The sequence below is a fragment of the Nelusetta ayraudi genome, unplaced genomic scaffold, assembly GCF_046127955.1.
Source record: "Nelusetta ayraudi isolate G7.1 ecotype Tasmania unplaced genomic scaffold, CSIRO-AGI_Nayr_v1 ptg000082l, whole genome shotgun sequence".
Taxonomy (NCBI): Eukaryota; Metazoa; Chordata; class Actinopteri; order Tetraodontiformes; family Monacanthidae; genus Nelusetta; species Nelusetta ayraudi.
Window position 1 is genome coordinate 557,733 of NW_027466132.1, and position 24,621 is coordinate 582,353.

The window sequence follows — 24,621 nt, forward strand, 5'->3', positions numbered from 1 at the left end:
CATGCTAGCCGTCGTCTTCTTGCAGAAGATCTGAAACCCCTGCTTCCCTCCAACTGCTCATTGCTATTTTTCTGCCTCTGTAAACAACCTCCACCCCTGCTGTTTTTCCCATCTTAAGGTTTGTTTTGTCTGCTCCTCCTCGCCTCTGACAGTACTGGGGTCGTGAACGCTGCTGGTCACGGGGTGCCGGGGATAAGTCAGTGGGTGACGGTTCCTGCCCCCGGGGTTATGTCTCACATGTGTGTGATGAAAGTGAGGCCGAACTGACTGTAATTGGCTCTCGAGGGAGCCGGATGCTGAGATCTCCCAACCTTTCCTTTTCAGACTGCAACACCAAGTAAAAAACAAATTTAGTTTGAATCTGTGTGTGGAATCGGGTGTTTACCCTTTGAACTGACAGGAAGGACATGTCCAACAGTCCAAGATATCAAGGACATAGATGAAGAAACGCTTTCAAGACCTTAAGAACAAATGACTTGTGTGTTTGTTTGTTTTTTTTAATAGAGCAAACCAGTGTTGAGTCGTGTGATGCAATGTTTCTAATGCCGACGTGTAAAGTAACAATTCAGCTCCGACGTAGATGAATAAATAAATAAATTAATTAATTAATAAATAAAGCAGTCGATTGTTCACAGGCTATAACGGCCCATATTAAAGCAGCAGTTTCTGGAGGCATGTCACTGTTGTAAGTAACACGCTGACGGCGCCACCATCAACACCCATCAGCAAACAGATGCCTTTGCATTAATGGACTCGCGGCACAGCTCAGTTTCCCGGCTGCTGTGACAGCCTCTGTTAAATGGTGCACGTCGAAATAAACCAAAGCTCCACAAATCCACAAACTCAATCCTGCAGATGCTGAAACAATGGAGAAATTAAGCGCCCACTTCTGCAACATCAGACAAAGAATGAAAGCGAGCAATTAACTGTTAATCACAGTCTGTTGGAAGCACTGCAATTTGTCACCTCGCACAACCTCCATCTTCTTCACAGCACCAAAACCAGCCGGCTGTAACCGCTCTGTCTCTGTCTACGTCCTCGCGTTACCTTTCACAGGCGGCGGCAGACGGACGGGACAGTCTCTGCATGGCAACAGAGGACCCCAGACGACTTTCTCTGTCTGAGTCACAGTCAGGGGAAAATCAGTCAACCGTAGGTTGTTGTTTTTGGTTGTTTTTCTTTCAAATCTGTTCTTTGCCGACCTGAAACAAAGTCTCAACAAATCTAAGACAGGAAACCGAATGTGCGTCGGCTCTGGCAGGTCGCCTCACTTCACGTCTGCTATCCTCATATCATCCTTGTTTACACACTTGGCAGGACAATAGCAATAGCATCTTAGCATCTCCTTAATTATCTCTGTCTGCCTACATAATTCAGCTAGAAGACAGATGGCGTCATCGAGAAGGATCTGAAGCCACCCCCTGCAGATGGACGGATCCCCCCAACCAGGACCAATCCCCTCCCTCTAGCTACGGCTGACGCCCAAAAAAACAAAACCAAAAAAACAAGCACACAAACATGTGCTGCAGCAGACATATGGCTACGTGACCCGAGTAAATAGTGCCATTAATTCCAAATCCGTGCTATTAATCCTCTCGCAGTGATACAGTTGACCGCGTTCACGGCAGCAGTGTTAACAGTCTGGCCTTCGGGCACCATTGTCTCACGTCTAGTGCGGGTAAAACTGCAATACATAGATAAATATATGTTTAAATACTCTGCAATACAACCCTGAGGCTGTGTTCTGCTCACATGCTGGAGATTGTTTTTACCACCTGTCTGTCTTTGGCTGAATGCTGTGGAGGAATTGAAGCACCGAAACAGCGTCAATGTTTAGATTCAAATTGTTGCTGCTCTTGTGCTCCTCTGCAAACATCCATCCATTGAAAATGGATGCATGGATTTCCATTTTCAAAAAGAACTGATGCACCTCCCTGACGCATCTATGATGTCACCTAAAAGACCATGAAAACAATCATAGTGTAAAACCTGGGAGAACCTCCCCACAGTAGGGACCCAGGGTCGAGTCGAGGAAAGGTCCCTCTGTATAACTCAACATGTCACATGACAAATAAACGTGAGGAATTACAGCAAAGTATGGGGCTCATTAAATTATGTAACAATGTGCCTCCACTTGAATATTTTCCAGCTCTTCTTCACTCCTTTTGTTCTAAAATTTCGGCTGCACCAACTCTTCTCCCCCTACCCCGGTAATGACCACCATCCCTCTGTTACTATCAAAGCCCATGTAGAAATGTCCACATGGCTCTGCCAAGTCCATTTTTTTTTTTGGACTGTGTTTGTGTTTCGCTCCAAATGGCCAGAAGTTGGCAGTCGGGTCGGCGCGGCGTCTCAAAATGCCAGCATATTTTCATGGCCAAAGGAGCCCAGAGTTGTAACATTAATGTCCCGAGTGCGGGGAAAATTCAATGGGCTCAGTGTAGTGAAATTAATGGGATTTCCCGTGAGAAGTGGCGGCCGCAGACACACGCACACGTGCACGCACACACAACCGTATAAGCAAGGCTTGTAAGTAGAACGTGTGTGAGTGTGTTATGTAGTATTTATAGACGTCACAAGCTTTGGGATTGAACGACTACTCAAAGGCTGAAGCAGGATGAAATATTCAGGAATTCAGAAACACTAAATCTTACTCACTTTGTTGTAACTTCCTCTGACACTTCCAGCTGACTTGCTTCTTATTGAGAACGGTCTTGTTCTCTAACCTCAATGCAGCGGGCCTGTGAGTCTGCAAAGTGGTGCTTTTATCAGAAGCAGACAAGAACTCTTTGGTGTTGCCACATCCTGTTCATTTTGAAGACTACTTATGGAAATATGTTTATGTTCTCATTCTTTAAGATAGCCCTGTCAGTTTCTAAATACCCTTGATTACCCTTGACTTCTTTGATGAGGTCCTGTAACCTTGGTAATCTTCCCCTGGGGGTTAATAAAGCATGCGGATTCAGAATAAAGAACACTGAACGCGTTTGACTTTGACACCCAACCTCAACCTGGAGGTCACAGAAAAAAAGAGAGATTGATGGCCGAATTCCTGGTGGTGTGAATAACCGAGTTTTACGGCCTCGCGAGAAACTCGACACCTTTGTCCGTCAGGTTCCACCGCGGCGGAGGCGAGATGGGATCCGTCTCCCCGGCTGGTGGCCGTCGCTCCCCTGATGACTCTCATCTTTCATCCCTCCCCTTTTTCCCCAAAAGTGAACAAGGTGCCTGTCTTCTTCTTCATCTTCTTCTTCTCCATCCTCGACGCCTCTCAGCCTGAAGTATCGGCATGATGGATCACTGCATCAGCACGAGGGGGAGGGGTGCGGAGGGGGCTGCCAGTGAGGACTGAGGCAGGCAATATGAAAGAGAGGAGGAAAATGAAGGGGTGGGGGGATGGGAATGCACCGACTGCCGAGCTCGTTCGCATCAAGAGCTTGTGATTTATTGCAAATTGCGGCGGCCCGGGCAGTCAAAGGCGACTTCAAGTGTGAAAACCAGGCAAGGTCCCTCGCTGAGGTTCCTCTGAAAGGCCCATTTCACCGCCAAAATTGTGCACTTTGCCATCTGCCCGCGTGCACCACGACAACAGCGACAGTAGCAACAGCCGTTTGTGTTCACGTCATCTTTCATTTCCACCCGCAGCAGCAGCAGCAGCAGCAGCAGCAGCAACAGCAGCAGCAGCAACAGCAGCAGCAGCAGCAGCGTGACTCGAGGACAGCGCTGGTGTGAGATGTGTTGGTGCCCAGCCAGCTGACTGAAGGCTGAGTGTTGGCTGGCAGGCTGGCAGGCAGGCAGGCAGGCAGGCAGGCAGGCGGGTGGTGGTGGTGGTGGTGGGTGGTGTGCCCGTCTTTAGCTATTCTCCTCACATTCACCTTGCAGTCCCAATTATTCAAGGCAGCGTGCACGAGCGCTCCCTGCCAGCCAGCCAGCCAGCCAGCCAGCCAGCCAGCCAGCCAGCCAGCCAGCCACAGCTGTGAAAAGTGGGTCACAGAATTTAAAGGCACACACAGCCTGGCGGAAAATGCATGGCTGCCTCTGAAGCAGCAGCAGCAGCATCAGCAGCAGTGTGTGTGTGTGCGCGCACGTGTGTGTGTGTGTGTGTGTGTGTGTGTGTGTGTGTACAGTACAGCATCCTGCAGTGAAATCTACACGGCTGTTTGGGAATTTGTGTCAGTGAATCATCAGAGGACATTCATGTCCAGTGCTTGTGTGTGTGCGTGCGTGCGTGCGTGTGTGTCCGTCTCCCTGTCTGCCGCCTCTGCAAACTGGCCCACATTCTTCCGCATGACTCCCCTCAAGAAGCAAGAAAAACATCGGCTTTGATTTACGCCCTATTGGCTCGGCTCCTCCTCCTCGCAGCTCAGCCGGTTGCGCCGCTTCCTCCTCTCTGCTTACAGCGAGCCATCAAACAGCGGTATGAAATCTGCAAGATCGAGGGGGGAGAGGAGGAGGAAGAGGAGGAGGGTGGGGAGGGATGGGTGGGTGCACATTTCTACCTAGCAACAGTGTACAGTAGGACAGTAGGCCAGTCCATATGGGGACCCAGACAAGCTGCAGAGAAGAGCTACTCATGCACGCACTGAGCAATAATTCATACACGGGTGAGCTCTTTGAGGAATCAGACAGCGTGCAGGAGTGTCCCACTAAACTGCAGTCGCGGTGAGACGGAGCACATGATGCCCCCTTGTGAGGAGGCGTGGGCACGTGAGAGCGCACGCGGTCGTAGATTGGCCCCGGCTCGCTGCCGCACCATCGCCGGGAAGGATTTCAGGGTGCTTTTCGTTGGAAAAGATCAATGTGCATCTCACATTTTGCACTTGCTCGCCACTTTTGTTTGTCAATAAACTGTAAACTAAGCTACTGTGCCCCATGTTTTGGTAAAAACCACGTGAGAAAAAGTATGCAGATAAACAGAGAGGAACAACAGCAAAAAAACCTCAGCTCAGATGTTTTTAAACGGTACAGAGTAATTCTGCATTTTATTATCAGCAAAAAACGTACCACACACCACATTACATTTTAAAAACAAGAACGCTTATTGTGGATATAGAGAAAAAAATTGCAGCTAAAAAAAGATGAACATTTTAGTCATAATTATTAATAATAGCAATAATAATAATAATCAAGGTATAAAAAAGGAAAGCGTTTCATTTAACGAAATTAAAACATTTGGGCCAAAACAAATGTCCCCCTTTTTGAAACATGCAGCTTTTTAAAAAATACATGCAAACGTAAAGCTTCCTAGTACGCACGCTTTCGAAAACACTCTCCACATTAATTATAAAACATCGACCTATTGCCCCTGAACTGTTTCTTGACAGAGAAAATCCTACGACACAAGTCCTCCTGCTGTTTTAGTAGCAACCTCTTCTGCTTTTTCCTTCCAGATTCAAGAATCTTGGATGAAAACAAGAAAAGAAATTTTACAACACGCCATAACGGTGCTCACGTCCACCCAGTTCTGATTGTGGGAAGGACGCACAAAGGAGGACGCTACATAATCCTGTATTGATCTCATCGATTGGGACAGACTATTTCTTTTTTTTGTGCAGATACATTTGCTCCGGCCTTGAATCCACAGTGAAAATGCATCCAATGCAACCCTAAACCTGGGAAAAACATCAAAAACAGCACCATTTTAAGAAATTTTCCTGGATTCTCTCCAACGTGACTATCACGTTGTTATGACGACAAAAAAAAATCTACAAAGTCAGACATGGCAGCTAAGTCAAAAACTTATTTTTTGCTTGATTATAGATTTATTTCCTATATATATACTCTCTCTCTCTCTCTCTCTCTCTCTCTCTCTCTCTCTCTCTGTCTCTCTCCCTCTCTCTCTCTCTCCTGTTGCTAGCATGCAAGACGGGTGCTCTGCACGTGTTAAAGTCAATTGTCGCCCTGTTTGCTCTTTGGCAGCTGAAAGGTTTTGTATCACACTGCTCCGTTTGCACGTGAAGGCTTGTCAGTGAAACCGGGGCCCAACCCCGTTGCACCAGCTTTGATTGTACCGGGGGCGCGCTGGGGATTTCGAGTGTGACGGTGCACGGTAAGGTCAACAACGACGGCAGCAGCCAAGTGCATGACTAAATTTGCTTTTCCTAAAACCCGGGATTAAAAGATCGAAAGGTTTTGTGCAACCTCCAAGTCTGAACATTTAAAAAAATATTGCCTCCGCCCTGACGGGGTTTTACCCAAACAAAGCCCAACAGACAATCGAGACAAATGTGTCGCGCTAATCTCGCCGTGTTGCATGATGTTGAAGATGTAATACTGCAAAAGTACTTCCCCCGGCATTTGCCACACCTTCCCTAGCAGGACCTGACAGGTAGTTTTTTTTAGAGCGTCAGAAGCTTCAAGTTCTCCTCAGGATGTTTTTTTTTCCCGCTAACAGCGGTTAAGGTTCAGTGTTGAGGAAAGAGGCGAACTGAATCCTGAATATCCTTGAAGGCAACGTCAACTGCGATCGGACAGGCCAAGTTAGCGGGAACGGAAGTGGACCGGGGTGTGAGATAAACCAGTGTTCGGGCATTGTGCTTGAACCGAGACGACCAACTGATATGTGTTCCGGTGGTGGGAAGGTTAATGAACGACACGGTGTCACATGATAAGCGAAAAGGCTGCCAATCATACAGGCGTTCGCGGTCTCACGTAAGAGAACCGCAGCGCCCATCATGCCTTGCTGTGTTTATAAAAATGGATTGGAACAGTGTGTAAAATGTGAATATTCTTTTGGCCATCCACAGTTGATCACCAGAAGACGGAACCGCTGGGCCTCGTGCCTAAAAATACAAAACAAACAAAACAAAACAAAAACGCCGCCGCTCCCTTAACAAGCGCTAACTGAGCAACGATTGGGAGGCCACCATTAAAAGTAGGACGAGAAAAACTGTAGAAGACCACATTTCAATCACACAAACAGTAGATGGCAACATACAGTACATTATTTTTTAAAAGAGGTAAGAGTGAAACATCTCAGCTTAAAAAAAAAAAAAACCAAACATATAACAATGCACGTCTAGTGCTACAGCTAATTCAACTCCAAACTGCAGTACAAACATTTTTTCACCGTCTCAGTGTTTAACATTTCTCAGAACATGTTTTGTTTTGTCTGCACAACTCTTGGGGGAAATCACAGCATTGGCTTGTAACATGGCTCTGAACGGTGAATCGACGGCTCGAATGTTAAAGCACAGTTGCAGTTCTGGTGAGATTCGGCTGTCGACGCTTTATGCTATGGAGCCATTTTGGCTAGAGTACCTTTAAAACAGTCAGATATCATAATAAAACCTTGCGGTGCTATGTGTGCGTGTGTGTGTTTGGGGTAATGGAAGGCTAGTGCTGTGTAGGCATGGAGCTCTCGGTGCAGTTGGCTGAATGGCTACTGTTTTGAATAAATTTGCTCTCGGTTGCGACGGTTCATGTTGATGGGGTTACAAGGATGAACCGAGACGATGTGGCTTATGGCTGATGGATTGCTTGAGATTGCGGTCATTATAGACCCTTCTTAGTCGGAGCGCTGAGTTTCCTCATTCCTCTTATCCTGCCCAGCAGCTCCCGGACAAAGTCCTACAAAAAAAAGACACCAAAAGTGTTAAATGGCTACACACATTAGCAGTGACAAAAGTTGCACGGACAAAAGTTATTGTTAAATGATTAGTGAACATTAGTGAATGTGCAAGAATGCTCCTGGTTTAACACTTTGCGAAAAAATACATCTAGTGGGATAAATATGTGGCTTTCCTGCTATGAAGTAAGCAAGGATGCAGCTAGCATACAGTTAGCTTGGAAATTCTACCTGCCGATTTAGAGTACTCCCACTTCCCGTTCTACAACACAGCTTAGTGGTGATTCTTTTGTTTAAAAAAAGAAAAAAATAAAGTATGTAAAGCGTATCATGACATCATGATATCTGTGGCTTCTGCAGTTACGCTATCTAGCAGTAGCCTGCAGATACAACTGACATTTTTATTTCCTTATCCTGCCCTTGGCGATAAAAATAAAGGGACGAGCCATGATCCAAACAGCACGCGAGCAATTAAAATGGGGCTGGGGAAATTAAGAAAATTGATCAGCTTTTTATTGCTTTTTATTGCTATATAGTAATTTTATGGTGGCTCATGAATTAAGCGACACCGCTGGACTTGATGTATGCTGCATGGAAGTGCTGAGAATGACTCAAATTACGTTCATAAATGAGATTCAGATACACTGGCACTGAAAAGAAAAACATGACTAGAGGGGGTGGGGGGTGGGGGGGTATTCTAGAATATGCTATAATTTCCCCTGTGTGCCAGAAGCAGCGCTGTTTCTGACCCAGTTCTGACGCATCCCCACCTCCTCGTCTCCTCACAGAAACTTCTTCCTTCTCATCCTTCTACTTTCTGTCTTACTGTTCTTTATCTCCTTCCCCTCCTGTGTCACATTCACCTTTTCTCCCCATTTCCTTCCCCCCCCATCCACGCTAATCCCCTGCTGACGCCTGCGCCTCCCGGGGGGGCGGGGGGGGGATTACAAGGTGTTTGTGTGTGCATGTGTATCAGCTGTTGACAACCTGGTCAGACACTTCTCTGGGTGGCATCGGCGACCTTGCGGTGGTTCAAACAGACTGACCTTAGAGCCAACCCATAACACACACACACACACACACACACACACAAGTGTCTGTGCACACACACTTATGACAGATGGTGGTGCAGGCTGAAAGGGGATCACTGTGCGTGTGTAACGTAACTTGATTGGTCTGTTGCAGCTTTAATCACCCAAATAGCTTAACCTCGCCTCACCCAAACCCAAACACATGACCCCGCTCCTCCTCCGTCTTCTTTTTCACGTCGAGACAAAATATGTTAGACTCCGAGAGTGAATCAATTTAGTTTAATCCAATTTTAAAGAAGCAAACAGGCCTAATTTGTTTAGTTTCTGGTCTTCTTTTTCCAGTTTTCCAGTATTTAGGTCAGATTTATCGTGGAATCTGTCCAGGATGAGGACGACTAGTTTACCGCCTTGGCTTTGAAACTGTTGCCAGACGATAATTAACCCAGGCAAATGAAAAATGTGGGACACAGCGCCTCTAAAGTGAGATCGGTTCTATAGATCGCAATCGAACGGCGAATCAATAACGTCTGTGTGGAGACAAACGGCTCTGGTCACTGATATTAGATGGTGCGATGAACATACATACCTCTGTTGGTTTGTAGCAATCTGTTAACGATTCCTGGAAGAAAAAAAACAACACAGAAAACACATAAAACAATGTTTTTTTGTTTTTTTTTACTGGGTGGAATTTTCATTAATTTGACTGAATGAATAACCATTAACAAAACTGTTTTTGTGGCTCTCTTTGTAGTCTTGTTAAAATCATTTGCAGTTGCATACAAGTCTTGTGAACAAACGTGAACACGAGTCAAGCTCAAACTGTGATGGAAATCGTGGAGACCGCAGCTAAGCCAGACAGCAATTACACCGTGAAGAAAAGCAGTTTGTCAGCTGACCGAGTTAAAATGGATGTGAAGTTCTCACGTGGTAGTTTGCCTACCGCCCCCATTTTTTTTTTTAAATGTGACATCATTGAAAACAAGCAAATTAAGTCAAGTCGAGGCAAACAAGATGAACCTCATCACCTTAGACTACTAACATCCATCCTGCTAGCACATTCAGAGCGTTCAAAGGAGCGTGTTTGTGGCATCGTGTCCACCAAAATAAACCAGCTCCCTGCACTTCCTCACACTCTGCGCTGTTTATCGGGCCGCTGTGTGAAGACGCGGGGCCTTTCACTATAATTAGACGTGCGGCAGAACAAAAGGCGACCTCGCACTCACAGTCGGTCACGGGGGCCTACCTGCAGTTTGCTGGCTCTCTCGTCATCGCTGGTGACCTCCAGAAGGTCGTCGATGTCTATCTCCACCTCCGGCATCTCCTCCTCCTGAAAAACAGAAGACGGTCTGGGTTAGCGAGCTGCTAGCGGACACCATTGCTGTGAATTTTTATCTCGGTTTCAAATCGTGAAGCTGATCCTAGTTTGTGTCCCAAAATGCATTCCAGCTATAACGCTTCCTGTCTTCTTTGCCCTACATAAAGCAAACACCAATGCGGAAATGTCACCGCTGCACCATCCAGAGGCCCCGACCGCTTTACTTTCCCTGCGGTCGGAGGCTGTTTTCCAAGCACACAAACACCCCTAACTTCAAAGGTCCTGTGTGTTCCTCTGGCTCATTTCATTTCACCACAAGGCTGCGAGGATGAAGCCTTTTTCCTCCCCGACTTCATCATGCTGCATCTTCCAAAGCCTCCCTTCGGGGGATAAGAGCCGAAGAAAAAGAAGAAAAAAAACCTACAGATGTAGCCTTTTCATCTCTTACCAATCGGCTGAAGTGCTCGCTAACAGCGTCATTGTTCCAGAACCAAACAAATTTTTTTTTTTAAAAAGTGCTAATCCTCACAAATGCATCCACTTTGATTGCTCTGATTATCACATCCACTTAAATCACTCAAGATGCTCATTTACACAATGCAAAAAAAATGAAAAGGATGCAATGAGCTGAACTCATTACAAATACTGTAGTTATGCACCTCACAGGAGGAGACATGCACGCATCCGCCTGCAGCGCACACTGATATTCAGACAGAGGAGGACGGAAAGATGAGTCGCTCCGAGCTTCTGACCGCACTGGGATTTAATTTCTGCATGAGCGCGTCGATGTGCACAGACTGGAACTGTCTTGTAACCGTACCTACAGGGGTTGAGATAGCAAATGTGAATGTGGTGCTGCTGGACCCGGGACGCTGAGCTCTGTTTTGGGGGGCCAGCATGAGGTAGATTCCTCTGTCCTCGTGTATTTGTCTGCTGCAACGCTCCAATGAGCACGCTGCCACGCGTTAACTTTTTTTCCCCAACCTCATCGTTATTCCGGAGCCGCTAAGAGGCATTTACACCGGCAGCATCTTAAGCACCTCAGTCCCTCTGCAGACGCAAGGCTCCTTTTTTCGACCCTCCCCCGCCTTGTCTCGGTGAAAAGATGTCACTCCCGCTCTAGTTAGGGATCCGGACCGGAAGGGAGCGCTGAACATATTCCGTATATCTGTCAGCGCACAGCCGGAGGAGGAGGTCATGAGCGAAGTCTATAGGATGGAGGACGAGTTCAGACAGAGGTGATGGGAGATAAATGGTGGATAGACAATATTGAGGCGGGAGGAGGGGATTACTGTGCTGCAGCCAGGCATCGGTTTCATATCTCTCTCTCTCTCTCTCACACACACACACACACACACACACATCTTCCAATAGAGCCCAGCTGTCCGAAGGGACAACGTGAAAATGGATTTGTTGCACTGTAGAATTTGTTATGGAATGGAAAGGCAGCCGCGGCAGACTGTCATTTTCTTCCCTCCGCTGCCCTGCAACCAGATTGCGGGCATGACTGTCTCGGTGTGCAAACACAAACAAGGCAACTCGGTTAGCCATCAAGATGCTAGCACAGCAGGTTTCAGTCGAAAACAGGTTCCAAAATCGACAGGGCCTGGTTACATAATCAGGCTAAATCTCTTGTCTATTTTTATCAAACAAAAGCCACTTTTCACAATTTTTTGATTGGGATTTTTGAGAATTTTATTTTTTTCAAGTCATGCATAAGTTACACCAGAGTAACTAACAATATTCCAGGGGAAAAATGGAACGTTAAACGGAGCCGAGCCTTAAGGGCTGATGCGACGCCTATTTAGAGCCCAAACTCGTATTTCAAGTACAAATGACTCAAGGTCGACACTCCTATACTAACTTGGGAAAGGTTAACTTGTTTGTACCTAAGAGCGACGAGCGGAATTTTTGTTGCTGTTGTTTTAACTTGCATAGATTGCAGCAACAAAAACAACAGCTGAGGAAGACGAAGGAAAAACAAAAACACAACAACACAACAGCGGCTGCCCTGTTGAAGTGGAGTCAAATCAACACAATGACCTACTTCTGCCTGCGAGAGAGCGCAAACAATTCTATCTATCTATCCATCTACCTACTTGTTTGACATCCGAAACAATCAATAGACACAAATTGATAAAAAAATAAATAAAAAAAATGTTGTTTTGTTAATTCAGCTGCTGCTAAACATTGGTTCCGCCGACACTTTATTGTGAAGCACATGAGGACTAAGATGGATATTTGTTAAATGTCATTTCTCCCATTCAAATAATCGCTTCATGGAGTCAAAGAAATTAATCGCGAGATTAATCGATTACAAACATAATCCACAGCTGCAGCCATATAATCTGCTTGTGTGACAGAGAGGGAATTTTATCCAACTTGTCGGCAGGCAGGCCGTGCCAACCTCTGTCACTCTGTCACTGATTGGACGTGACCGCGGCAGTCATTTTCGAGTTGCGTGAAGCCCGACTGAAGGCAAATCGTGCCGGACGTGAAAATCTTTTCACACGCCGTCGACCAATTTCCGCGGCCGTCAGTCTTTTCCTCAGAGGGCTGCACACCACCGAGCCCCAGTGGAGCTGTTGAGCAAGTCCCTGGGTGTGGACGTGTGTGTGTGTGTGTGTGTGTGTGTGTGTGTGTGTGTGTGTGTGTGTGAGTAACACGAAGAATGGAAATCGCACCCACTTCGCTCACACCCAGCCAGCGGCGAATGCTGGAAAGCTTAAAATAGTTCTTAAAAAAATTCCCCCGCCACCGCTGGGGAAAACTTTTCATCGTGCCAACAAGGGGAAGGATAACGGAGTAACGAAGCTGCAGAGAAGAGAGAGGCCGGCCAGTCCAGACTGGTGCAATCCATACAGAACCTCAATGCCTCGAGTTTAAAAGCTCTATAATTTACTTTTAAGCGTTTAAAACTTTGTACCGTTTCATAATCCTGCTGTATTTTTCTCATTTTCTCAAGAACTTTTGAAACAGAGAATGACCTCTGGCACAAAATCAGCACAAATAGAAATAAACCTGCGAAGGTGGAGGAAGCTGTTTTCAGAGGAATCTTGCTGAAAACGTTCAACAAAGGAGGAAAAACAGCATCGCCGCTCAAATTTGAGGAGGCACAAAGAAACGCGTGAATGCACTTTGCCTCTAACAGGGCCGACGCTCATTAGACACAGTCGGCGCCACAACACAAGCTCAACAATCGGACCTTGTTTGCCTAAATTTGCAGAACAACCGCAAAAAAAAAGAATTCAAATAGCGGACGCGACGACTCAAACTGGCTCAACACTTTGAAATGGAGAAATTCCTTTCAAATCCAGACATGTGAGTCGCTCCTGTGGAAGGAGTATTCTGTATAAACTGGTGACAAAGGCGACAAACTGCCAACACTCTTGTGTGCTGAGGTGAATTTACGCAGACAGTTAAACCGGCCGGAGCGAAGGCTTGCCAACAGTTTGGTTGCAGATTTCTCTTAAAGAGAAAACAAACAGCATCTGTGTAGAATTTACTACATGTGTTCAGTGCAAACCAGCAGGAGCGACTTTCTCTGTTTATCCGAGAGGCACACAGGCAGCGTTTTGTTGCCGATCTGCGCATCTGTAGTGCAGCGGAGAAAAGACGCAGCGATGAAACAGGAAGTTTATGTTCCGAGATGACAAGGAGAGCAAAGTGTCTTTTCTGGAGTGAAAGGCGGCTTTTGTGTTTCGGCTTTAACACAAAACCGGAACTGGGCGACGTTTTGGAACTTTCCAACTCTGGGACCCGCTTTCAAAATCGCCGGCTTTGTGAAAACCAAGCTTTAGCACGAAGAAACAGACTTTTTTTTCTCAGTTATGGGTATACAGTGACAGGCGCGCATCGCTGTTCGTTGCCAGCATGAATTTTTCATAACGTCTGCCCTTTAATGCAACGATAAAATGCAAAAATAAAGGAAATTAGCAGCCAGCAGTTGAGGAAAAATGGTTTAAAAAGGCAGAATATGCTCGGGAGGTTCAGGGCGAGCATAAATAAATGAGGAGGAGCAGATAATAAAGGCCAGGGGGATATAGTACGTATGGAAATGAGGGATCTACCCCCTCTTCTGATAAGTGGGTCACTGCGATGATGAGGCAGAGAAGAGGAGGAGGAGGAGGAGGAGGAGGATTGTGCAACGCAGTATAAACCTCCTGGCTCAGCTGTCCCCGTCTCTCTGCGTGGCATCAAAGCGAGAGGGAGCTCAAGGTGGGACAGCTCGGTCTCCCGAGAGCGGCGTCATGGTGAGGAAGAGGAAGTCTAGCAAGAAAGAGGAGGAGGAGGAGGAGGATGACCAAGGTGAGCCTGAGAGCAAAGTCAGAGGAGTACAAGTGGAGGGAAAAGGGTTAGCAGAAGCAAAGCTGCCCCCCACTTTCTCCTCTGTCCACCTTCAGGACCCCCCCCCCCCCACACACACACCCTCCAACCCTCGCTGAAATGATGCAATCTGCTGAAACAATGCAGCGTGGACGACACGGTTACAGTCGGCTGCCGCAGCAAAACGGCAGCCTTTCCCACGCTGATTCAGCTGTACTGTGGAGGACATATCCCAATAAGAAGTGGAGCTGCAGGAAGAAAGAGGAGTAAACCCACAAGAGAGGAGGAGGAGGAGAGACGGGGGGGTGGGAGGGGTGCTCCAGTCAGAAATAACCAGCGTAATAACCGCATGTGCTAAATTTTGGCAGCTAATTGCGACGCATTAATAATTCATCCCATTTTCCTCATGTGGACGCTTGCTTCGTCATTATCGGGGGCCTAAAGAAGACGTAGTGATCGACTCAGACTGACTTCCTGCGAGGAAAAAAAATGGGGTTACATCACTTGGCCAGCAAGAAAAGAACAGGAACTGCAGCTCATGCAGCGGTGCGCTGTATGTGCGCCGCTTCAGGGTCACTTATTAGTGAAAGACGAGCAAATATCAGCAGTAAAGACACATTGTGTTTATCCAGTGGCTGTGTTTCCCCCTCTGGGCTCATGTATTGACGCGCAGTGCAAAGGTCCAGTGTGGAGCCCCAGGCAAAAAAGAGAAAGAAAAAGAAAAACTGGGGCTGAAAAACAGTCAATACCATCAGGGTCAAGCTGTCAGCCAATCAGATGAAGGGATTTATTCAAATTGAAAGGAATTGTGGAAAACACCACGAGCAAAGTCTGGCTCCTCATCTCCTTCCTCTCTGGATCTCCTCCTCCTCCTCCTCCTCCTCCTTTTCCTTGCGGGCACGTGCAAACTCTGGCGAGGGTTCACGTCTCCGTGGCGGAGGGAAACACACAAACACACAGACAGACAGACAGACAGACAGACAGACAGACAGACAATGAGTCAGTCTGTGTGTGCCGTCAGTTTACAAAGTCAGCCCACAATGAAACCAGTCATTAACTGGATGGTGCAGGGGAAGGAAGACAAGGCCCGTCTGTGTTTCTGTGCAAAGAAAAATCAAACATATCTGCCTTTTTCCCCCCTTATTTTTGTTTCCAGGTCTCAGCCTGTCGGCGATCTTTGAATCGAGGCTGAAGAGTCGTTTAAATAAATTTGTCAAAAAAAGAGGGAGATTGTGATCAACCTGCTGTGTCTGTCGATGAGTTCTCGCCGCCAGCTTTTCATTATTTCTGTTCTCTCCGCGACGGTGAGAAGGCGAAACACTCTGCCGTCTAATTACATCGCAGCAGTGCTACATTATCGCTGCTAAGCCCATAAACACATCCTACACGGTGAAAACACGGTGGGGAGGCGCCGTGATGAAGAGCGGAGAACAGCAGGGCGACTCGAGGGCTTCACGGTCAGACGTGTGTTTGTTGTTTTTGAGTGTAATCATACATAGAATGTAGCTGTTATTTATCCTTTTTTCTCTCTTTCTGTCTTGCGTCTGTGACTTAGCGGTTAGACACAAAAACATCTGGTGGAGAAAAACCTGGAGAGAAGCATCACAAGCTGCAGTTCTCCGCAAAACAAAAGCGATATTTATGAAATTTCAACAAAGTACAATTGCGATTTGCAGATGTTTCCATTGAATGCTGTGAAGTTGTCATGAAATGGTCATGTGACCCTGTCCGATGATGTTTAATGCGAAATTAATTAATTAATTAATTAATTGCTATATACCTCAATATTGATACGTCTGAATAACCAACCCACGAGAGCGTCAAAACCTTTTAGCCATATTTGAGAGGTTTTTCCAAGTTCAGCCGTTTCCATGACCAGTTTTTTATTGCGATATTTAGGTTTTCTAGGGGTGGTGGAATGGAAACGCAGCTACAGAGGAGAAGGAGGAAGAGTGGGGGGGGCGGCCAGGTCGGCAGCTGAGACGAGACGGAGGAGGGTGCGAGTGTGACAACCGAGGGGGGCAAACAAACAAACAAACAGAGGTTTGATTTTTTTTTTTTTCTTCCACCAACAGCTGGTGGCGATCCGTCCCTTCGCAGGCCTTCCTGTCGACACCCACCGCCGATTTGTTTCGGCCAGCGGACGCAGGGGAGTGAAATCCATCCCTGGCGGGGCTGGTCCACCCTCTCTACTCTCTATTTATGTCCTTTAAAGGGGCCAAGAGATGACCAGGATGCTTCCCAGGGGGCGGACAGCGGCGGTGGACGGCGGCCACGTTCCACCTGATCCATAAACGCATCAGGGTCACTCGCCGGAACAAACGATTGCATCGAGCGGCTCCCGTCACTAATTGGAACGCGTCCCGATCCCGGAGCACGTCTGCTTCAGCTGCTCGCCGCTGACGCCTCGTCAGAGAAAAAAACCCACCCGAAAAAACCTGGACCCACGGCAGCTGACGGCTGATGTCCACATAATGAGGTCATTCCCATTCTCCTGAGTGAGACGCCATCAATTGATTGCTGCCGAGTGCCGTCAATCACCCCGGCGGAGGTTGACGGAAGCAAATCCGAAGGTGCCGATAAACAGGAAGCTCGGTAAAAAAAAAAACCACGAGGACACCTGCACAAAGAGTCCCGTTTAACCTTTAATGGTAACACAATGCTGCAGCCTTTTTGTGGGTCAATATCTGTGTGTGAGTGTATGTGTGTGTGTGTGTTTATCACTGACAAGCTATTCTTAAGCCTATTGAGCGCCGCTAATGACTGGGTTTGGGTATCACTGTTTACTCCGCCGCTCTCTGAGCTTCACATGATACCGGGCCTTTCCGTTCTTCCAGTGTGTGTGTGTGTGTGTGTGTGTGTGTGTGTGTGTGTGTCTGGGTGCGTGCATGTGTGTGTGTGCACGCGTGCGAGACCTAGTTAACTGACAAGGTCAAAGGAAGGACACCGCCAAAGGAGGCGATGACAGCGGAGACCGAGCGAGAAGAGAGGCGACGTGCTTCTCTGCTGCACCCTGGAATTAAAGCGTTAGCCGGATCGTTTGAAATGCATCTTAATGGATGAAGCCAATTTTTTTTTTTTTTGAGGGAATAAAGAAAGCCGGGAATTAGCCTTCTATTTTTATTTTACAGCCCCTCGATTCATTTCTCTATTAATGACCTCCTTCAAGTTCGATTAATCTCAGGCTGTTTTTCTTTCCCCCATAAAGAAACAATCCAGCGTTCATCCAATCAAATCTGTTCATAAAGTCGCTGCTGATTGATGTCAGACAGTCGTTTTGCTAAGTTAGCAGCTTAATAGGATTCCGTTGTTGGAAAAGTCAGACTGTAGGAGGCGCTTGTTGACGGGAAACAACCAGGAGCTCGTGAGGTGGAAGAAAAAAGAGGTGGTGTTTGTGGAGGCAAGTCATGAATATCAAAAGCTGAGAGAGAGAAAGGTCGAGCAACAGACACACGTAGCCTTGAGACAAGCCTCCTACACAAACCCCCCCCCACACACACACACACACACACACACACACACACACACACACACACACACACACACACACACACACACACACAGTGCATATTGCCGCGATTACCCTGCGAGACGGAGCTGCAGACGGGCCAGTCGGTATTTCCATCGACGCTCCGCCGCCACTTCTGATTTGGCCCTGCTCTGTTTGCTCCGTGCACGTGAAATCTCCCTGTGTGTGTGTGTGTGTGTGTATACGTGATTGTGCGTGCACACATGAACTTGTGAGAGTGCGCGTGAGAGCGCCCCCCCCCACCCCCCCGTCTTCTGTTCATCCATTCATTGAAAAAAAAAATAAAGGAAAAAAAAAGTGACCACTCCAAATCTGTCAAAGAGGAGCCAGACAGAAAAAGGCATGATGGCGCGGGCACACACACACACAACACACACACACACACACACACGGTAAAAGCCTGGGGGAACAGCACAGTATCGTCGTCGTCTCTCAGCTTGTTCACATGAATAAGCCTCATTGAGTGAGGGGAGGAGGGTTGGGGGGGGGGGGGGGGGGGGCTTCATAGGGTTGGGGGGAGGGGTGCAGGGGGTGGGGGGGTAACTCTATTGACACGGCGCCATGAAAAAGTGGGACATTACGATGCATCTCTGCAGTGTTCAGCCCCCCTGACAGCTCGCGGCTGAAACTGCAGAGCGTTGCTGGCCGAGCGCGCAGCAGATTTGCTTGTCCGTCATTGTCGGCAGCTGTGTTTTACACACACACACACACACACACAAACACACACACAAACACATACGCGCGCACACACACACCAAGGACCTTCTTGTTTTCCTCAACGGCGCTCATTGATAGGGTTTTTTTTTCCAGTTTTTTATTCCTCTTTCAAATGGACACGTTCTGTCTTTCCAATCATTGAGCTCAGCGTCAGTCTGTCGTTACAGCCTGCACCCGTCTGCAGCAGAGGCTAATTTAAAGCACCGCTATTATTTTCTATTTTAAGAATCAAATCATCATTTTTTGTAAATGGTGAAAGTACGAGGAAAACATCATGACAGAGTGATCGCATGAATGTCTGTGATCAAGAAATATGAGGATGATAATCCAATGTATGCACAGATAATCTAACGTCACCATAAGACACTGTAGATACAGAGGAAGTGGCACTTCAACTACCTCTGTGCGGTGCGACGCAGCTTTAACCGCCACAGAAAATGTCAAGGATGAAGAGAGTCTCGGATCCAGAAGCCGAGGCCTCCGCTGCTGTTATTACACCGCAACGCTCCGCCAGTTCTGCCCTTCCGCTACTCCTCTCTGTCCTTTGAACGGAGAACGGAGAGAGGCAAGAGGGGTCCCAGTGGAGGAGGCGGCAGCGACGGGATCTAACTCTGATAGAATCCAGACTCTGTAATCCTGTCACCCTGAAGGATAGGGGCTGATGGGAGGGTGGAGGGAGACAGAGGACTCACACAGTGAGATGCATGAAGGGAGTTTTTTGTATGATTTGTTCTTCAGATTTCAGCTCACAGGCCCGTAGTGCAAGGCGTACCTAAATAAAGCGACCAGCAGCCGAAATAAAGCCACTTTTCTGGTAAATATCTAACGTTAACATCTAAACAGACGGCAGTCGGGGCCTCTAAAAACTAAAATTAGACACACAAACTGCAACACAAACAGAGCCGACCTTCGAGCCACGTGACCCGCCTCGGCTCTCTGCTCTGTAGCACACTGTCAACACCAAACACAAACACCTGCGCCAGCAAGCCAGCTCCAGGACAACGAGGTGTTGGGAGGCGTCGGAGGACTGTGACTTCCTGCTTATGGTCACCTGGCAGAACATCACCACCAACACCGCCACCACTGTCGCCACCGCCGCACACCAGGACAAACACTGCTGCGGCCAAAGCCACTGCTGGACGAACGGGGCAGATGTGCGTTGGTGTAATTTTTACTTTTTATTTTTGATGTTGACATGATCAGAACAGGCTGGCAAACATGACATACGCAATGAAAAAACAAAAGAGCGTCATCAGAGGCCTCGGACGCATGCAGGCGGGCGATTAGCCTGTCAGATTTTACAATCTGGTGCACAAACGCCAGCTGAGTGACAATCGATCGCACAGTAATGTTGACATCTGCCTCCCCCTTGTCCCCCCCCCCCCTGCTGGGATTGGTGCAGGTGTTTCCTCTCTGCAGATGCATGTGCACACGATGCACATCTATGTGCAGCCTGAGCCGCACACGCATGTAGGTGTGCAGCATGCATCTGCATTTTTCATCACATTTAAATAAATCAGTCAGGCCACATAACATCAGGCTGACTGAAATATGCACACGCACACACACACACGCACGCTCACGCCGCATACTCCTCCCGATATCTGAGTGGCTCGCCGAGTGTGAGGTGACAGACAGACACACTGTACGCCTGCGCATATGTCCAGAAGACCCTCTGTTGCCAAGAAGGGGGTCAGAGCCAGCGGGAAGGTGATTGGCTGCCGAGCAGAGTCACGGCATCGGCGCATCCTTAACCCACTGCCCTTCTTTCCCCGTTTCTCCAGCCCTCCCCTCCCCCCCACCACCAGCCGCCGCTCTGCGCTAAACACATATGCACGTCGAGCACGCAACCCAAGCTCGTGTCTTCTTTAACTGTTAAAGAATTCAACTCGTCAACACAGGAAGCGCATCTGTGCAGTCAGATTCAGATGACAGAGTCGAGGATGTAGGAAACGCCGGGAGTGTTCGCTGCCCCCAAGAAACAATTACTAATAAATATACCGATTGCAGGAAACAAAAACCGGTTAAATATGCATTTCGAGATGCAGCAACGTATCCTGGTGACGTGTCAAAAGAAAAAAAGATGGCATGATTGGAGGACCGGGTTGTGCGTAAAAGGCGCATCGGTGCGCTTTTCCTCGCCGCCTCGTACCTCTTCCACTTTCCTCGGATGCACCTCTCCCTCTCTCCCTCCCTCTCCCCTCTCTCTAGTGTGCGTACGTGCCTGTCTGCCTCTCCCCCTCTATCCTGTTATCCCAACTGTCAGTTGGAGTCACTGAATTGTATTTTTTTAGCCATGTGCACAAAGCAATCCGGCTCAAAGACGCGAACAACCAGAAAACTCTTATTTTGGCGGTCATTATATCTGCAGCAGCAGCAGCAGCAGACAGCGTTGGCTCGTGTTGCAGCGGACAAAGAGCAATGACTTTCCAGAGGGGAGGCTGTCCAGGATAAACCGTCTGAAGGTCCGCAATTCACAATTCCAACTAGGACCAAGAGCATCTGGGGGTTGAGCTGCAGATGATGCTGAAGGAAGGATGTCGAGGGAAGGAAGAGGAGGGTGTGACCCGAGGGAAAAAAAAAAAGACAAATTTCTCCCCGCTTCATTCTGTCCTTTCGAGGGAGAATCTTGTCTGGGGGGGGAGGGGTGGGGGGAGGTGACAGGTGCACGCGCTCCACTCACCTCGCAGTCGTACAACTCGCTGAGCTGCTCGATGATCCACTCCTCCAGCACGAGCCTCTTCCGCAGCTCCTTCCTGTCGTACTTGACTGTCACCTTGCCCTGTCTCTTCTGCACCGGGTCGTCTGCGGGGGTGATGGGGCCCGAGCCCACGCAGCCCACGCCGCTGGGGGGCTGGAAGAACACGCGGCTGCCAGCGGTGGGCAGCGGGGCGCTCGTCTCTGTGCTGGCGGCCGACATTGCGGGATGTGCGGGGGGGGAACCTCGCTTGTTTCTTCCCCTTTTTAATGAATCGCTTTGGATAAATACTCGTGAATGAGCCGGAGCCGCGAAGGGAGCGAGGAAGGCTGCGGTCCGGAGGATGACTAGACGGTGTGCGCGGCGCGCGGCAGGAGTAGTGAGGACCTTTTAAACAGCTGCTATTTAAAGCGCAGCGCAAGACGCCGCCGGAGGGGGGCGGAGCGCACACTGCAAGAAGTGAGCGTCCAGGTTGCCAGACACTGAGCGTTTCAAGGAGATGAACCTCTAAATTTGCATACTGTAGATAGATAGATAGATAGATAGATAGATAGATAGATAAAAGTAAAAAAAAAATAAAAAAATAAAAGAAGAAGTTATTTGTCTTTCACTGGAAATAAAAAGTGAAAATTAATGCTTGGAGTAGTTGGACAATAAGGTCATGCACAATTCACTTCTCTAATCATTATACGTGTTTCAAGCCTTTCACTTCTCACTTGATTCTTTACTTCTTTCGACAACTCACCAGTAGCTCTCCTAGACTAGCGAAAACACCGCAATATTTGTTCCAAAATCTGAGGCCACGTCGCCTCTTTGTCTCCATCGAAACACAACAAAGCATCAATTTATAGCTGAAGGTTTCGAGTCAGTGTCTTGGTGGGAGGCTGTAAACAGAGGGCTAAATAAACTGGTTTCTAAAAAGGTATAGATAATCAGGCAGGGCAGCACCATGTGGAAAATAAGCATCTGAAACTGAACGGAATGTGAGGCCAGACCTTTCAATGTACCTGGCAAGGCAATGAGCAGTGTAAAAGCTTGCAAACCTGGCAATGCAGGAAAAGATAGACGTCTCATTATTGCCCTCGACATTTTTTTTACAGCGTGCCAGCAGCCAAAATTCTATCAATGGTGCTTGTCTGTGCTCTTGAGAGAGTAAAGCAGGTGACTGACTCTGTCAAGTGCCCTTCACCTTGCGCAAAAATGTCGGTTTTACAAACTGCGCGCAGTTCCCTATTATGTCGATTTTCAAATGTAATATCGCAACAAATATCACGTTAAATCTCATCGCGTTTGCATTTTAGCTTGAAGGTGAGTCCAAAGAGTTTGTTTAGAAAGGCAATGGCGCTACCTGTCGGTCAAGCGGAGAAAAGAGTGACATTTTCCTCCTAAAACAGGACGTATGACTTTTTTTTTCTTTTTTTTTTTTTTACTTTTTTTTTTAGACTTGACTAGACAGAAACAAAGTTCAAACAAACACAAGGACTGAGTCCATAAATCAAAAAGTTGTGACGCACCACGCGAACTCGCTGAGGGCGTTTCATTACGCGGGGGAGGGTGCACGTTGCGCCTGTGTGAAGGTCCTCTTCTCCCTCTTCCAGCGGCAGGGGATGGCTCTTCTCTCGGTCCTCACGCCCGTCCTGGCCGCGGTCCTCTGCCTGGTCGCGGGCCTCGTGCTGGTGAAATCACGGGACCCCAAAAACACCTCCCAGGGAAAAAGTGGAGCGTCGACCACAGTGGAGCACCGGCCGTGGGTGGACCAGGACCTCCAGGACGACACGGAGGGCTCTATCAAAGGAAGAGGTAAAGAAGGAAAAAAACGAAAAAAAGTTTTATTCTCTTGTTTTGGCTCATTTCCCCCCGCGCGCTTGCTATTATGTCATTTTTTTTAAAGATCAAAGTGAAGAGACTACTTTAGCAAACCAGGAAACGCACCTAACGAGACCACAGATTGATTATTCTCATTTTTATTAAACGTCTTTACAAGAGCAACAGCGCTCGCCATCGGGGTGGTCTTTGGGTGTAATTGCTGCCTTTATGGGTGCCTGACTGAAAAAAGAAACAATCCTCCAACAAATAAGTCAATAACGTAAAATAAATATATAAAAGAATTTCAACATTGAAGTTTTCATCTTAGGTCTTGCAGGGCAATACAACATCCAGGAAATGCAAGCTGACAAATCATTGTCAAGATATACCAGAATCGAACCCACGACCTTAAGAAGTGACAATAAAACTATACAATTTAATAAATTGAATCTGTTCATAACAGAAATGTCTTTGTTGTTTTGTTCCCCATTGAGATGACGACGATGATGATAATGCGGACATCGCTGACGAGGAAGACCTCCCACAGATGCCATACTTGGCAGCTCGCTACCCTGAGGAGACCATGCTGGAGAGATCCAAGGAATTTTACACACTGCTGAACCAACGCAGGACTGTCAGGTCCATCAGCCCAGAGCCGGTGCCGAGAGAGGTCATCGATAATGTCATTCGCACCGCAGGCAAGCGCGTCAAACAGACAAAAAACAAAAAAAGCCTCTGCTCACCTGCCTGTGTCCAGATTACGAACATCTAACTTGCACGACTTTGTTTTTCCATACAGGGACGGCCCCAAGTGGAGCACACACTGAACCCTGGACCTTTGTCGTGGTGTCAGACCCCGTGGTGAAGCACCAGATCAGGCTGATAGTAGAAGAAGAGGAGGAGGTCAACTACCGTCAGAGGATGGGTGACAAGTGGGTCAATGACTTGGCCAGACTAAAGTAAGCATATCCACTTTCGCCATAGTCTGAGCTGTGCTGTGTGCATGAGTTCAAAAGACTTGTTTTGCGTGTGATTTCATCTGCGCAGGACAAACTGGGTAAAGGAATATTTGGATGCTGCTCCATACCTGATCCTGATCTTCAAACAGACCCATGGAATTCTACCCAATGGCAAGAAAAAGACACATTACTATAACGAAATCAGTGTCTCGCTATCTTGTGGGATCATGTTGGCTGCCCTACAGGTAAAGACTCCTCCTTAAATATCTTACTTGGCCTCAGTTGGGTCTTTGCTATCGTCTCTTTAAGTTCCCCACTGTCCTTATTTATTGCAGAACGTGGGCCTCGTCACGGTCACATCGACGCCCCTAAACTGTGGCCCTCAACTCAGGCTTCTCCTCAAACGTCCAGCCAATGAGAAGCTCCTGATGTTACTCCCCGTCGGCTATCCTGCTGCTGACGCCACTGTGCCTGATTTGAAACGCAAGCCACTGAATGACATAATGGTGCACGTATAAATGGATTGGTGTGTTGCAAAAATAAAAATAGACATGTTAAAAAACTACAAATATTTGCCGTTTTTTAAAGTTTACTAGCAAAATAACCCTAATACAACAAGTACTTGTACATTCAAACCATATAAAGAAACATGGTAAGCAGTATTAACTTAACT

The 24,621-nt window shown here is 47.6% G+C and overlaps 2 protein-coding genes across 2 annotated transcripts; one reads left to right on the forward strand and one right to left on the reverse strand.

The window, feature by feature from the left end:
• Positions 1–5,797: 5,797 nt before the first annotated feature.
• ppp1r14c (protein phosphatase 1, regulatory (inhibitor) subunit 14C) lies at positions 5,798–22,823 on the reverse strand. The gene is made up of 5 exons (XM_076044521.1): positions 22,698–22,823; positions 21,169–21,703; positions 9,842–9,925; positions 9,185–9,217; positions 5,798–7,569 (listed from the first exon to the last, which is right to left on the reverse strand). The coding sequence occupies exons 2-5, from the start codon at positions 21,403–21,405 to the stop codon at positions 7,495–7,497; spliced, it is 429 nt and encodes a 142-aa protein (XP_075900636.1). The 5' UTR covers positions 21,406–21,703; positions 22,698–22,823; the 3' UTR covers positions 5,798–7,494.
• On the forward strand, positions 22,791–24,517 carry iyd (iodotyrosine deiodinase). The gene is made up of 5 exons (XM_076044522.1): positions 22,791–22,983; positions 23,484–23,687; positions 23,789–23,948; positions 24,037–24,193; positions 24,284–24,517. Exons 1-5 carry the CDS (start codon positions 22,791–22,793, stop codon positions 24,464–24,466), a joined length of 897 nt encoding a protein of 298 aa, XP_075900637.1. The 3' UTR covers positions 24,467–24,517.
• The last annotated feature ends 104 nt before the right edge of the window (positions 24,518–24,621 follow it).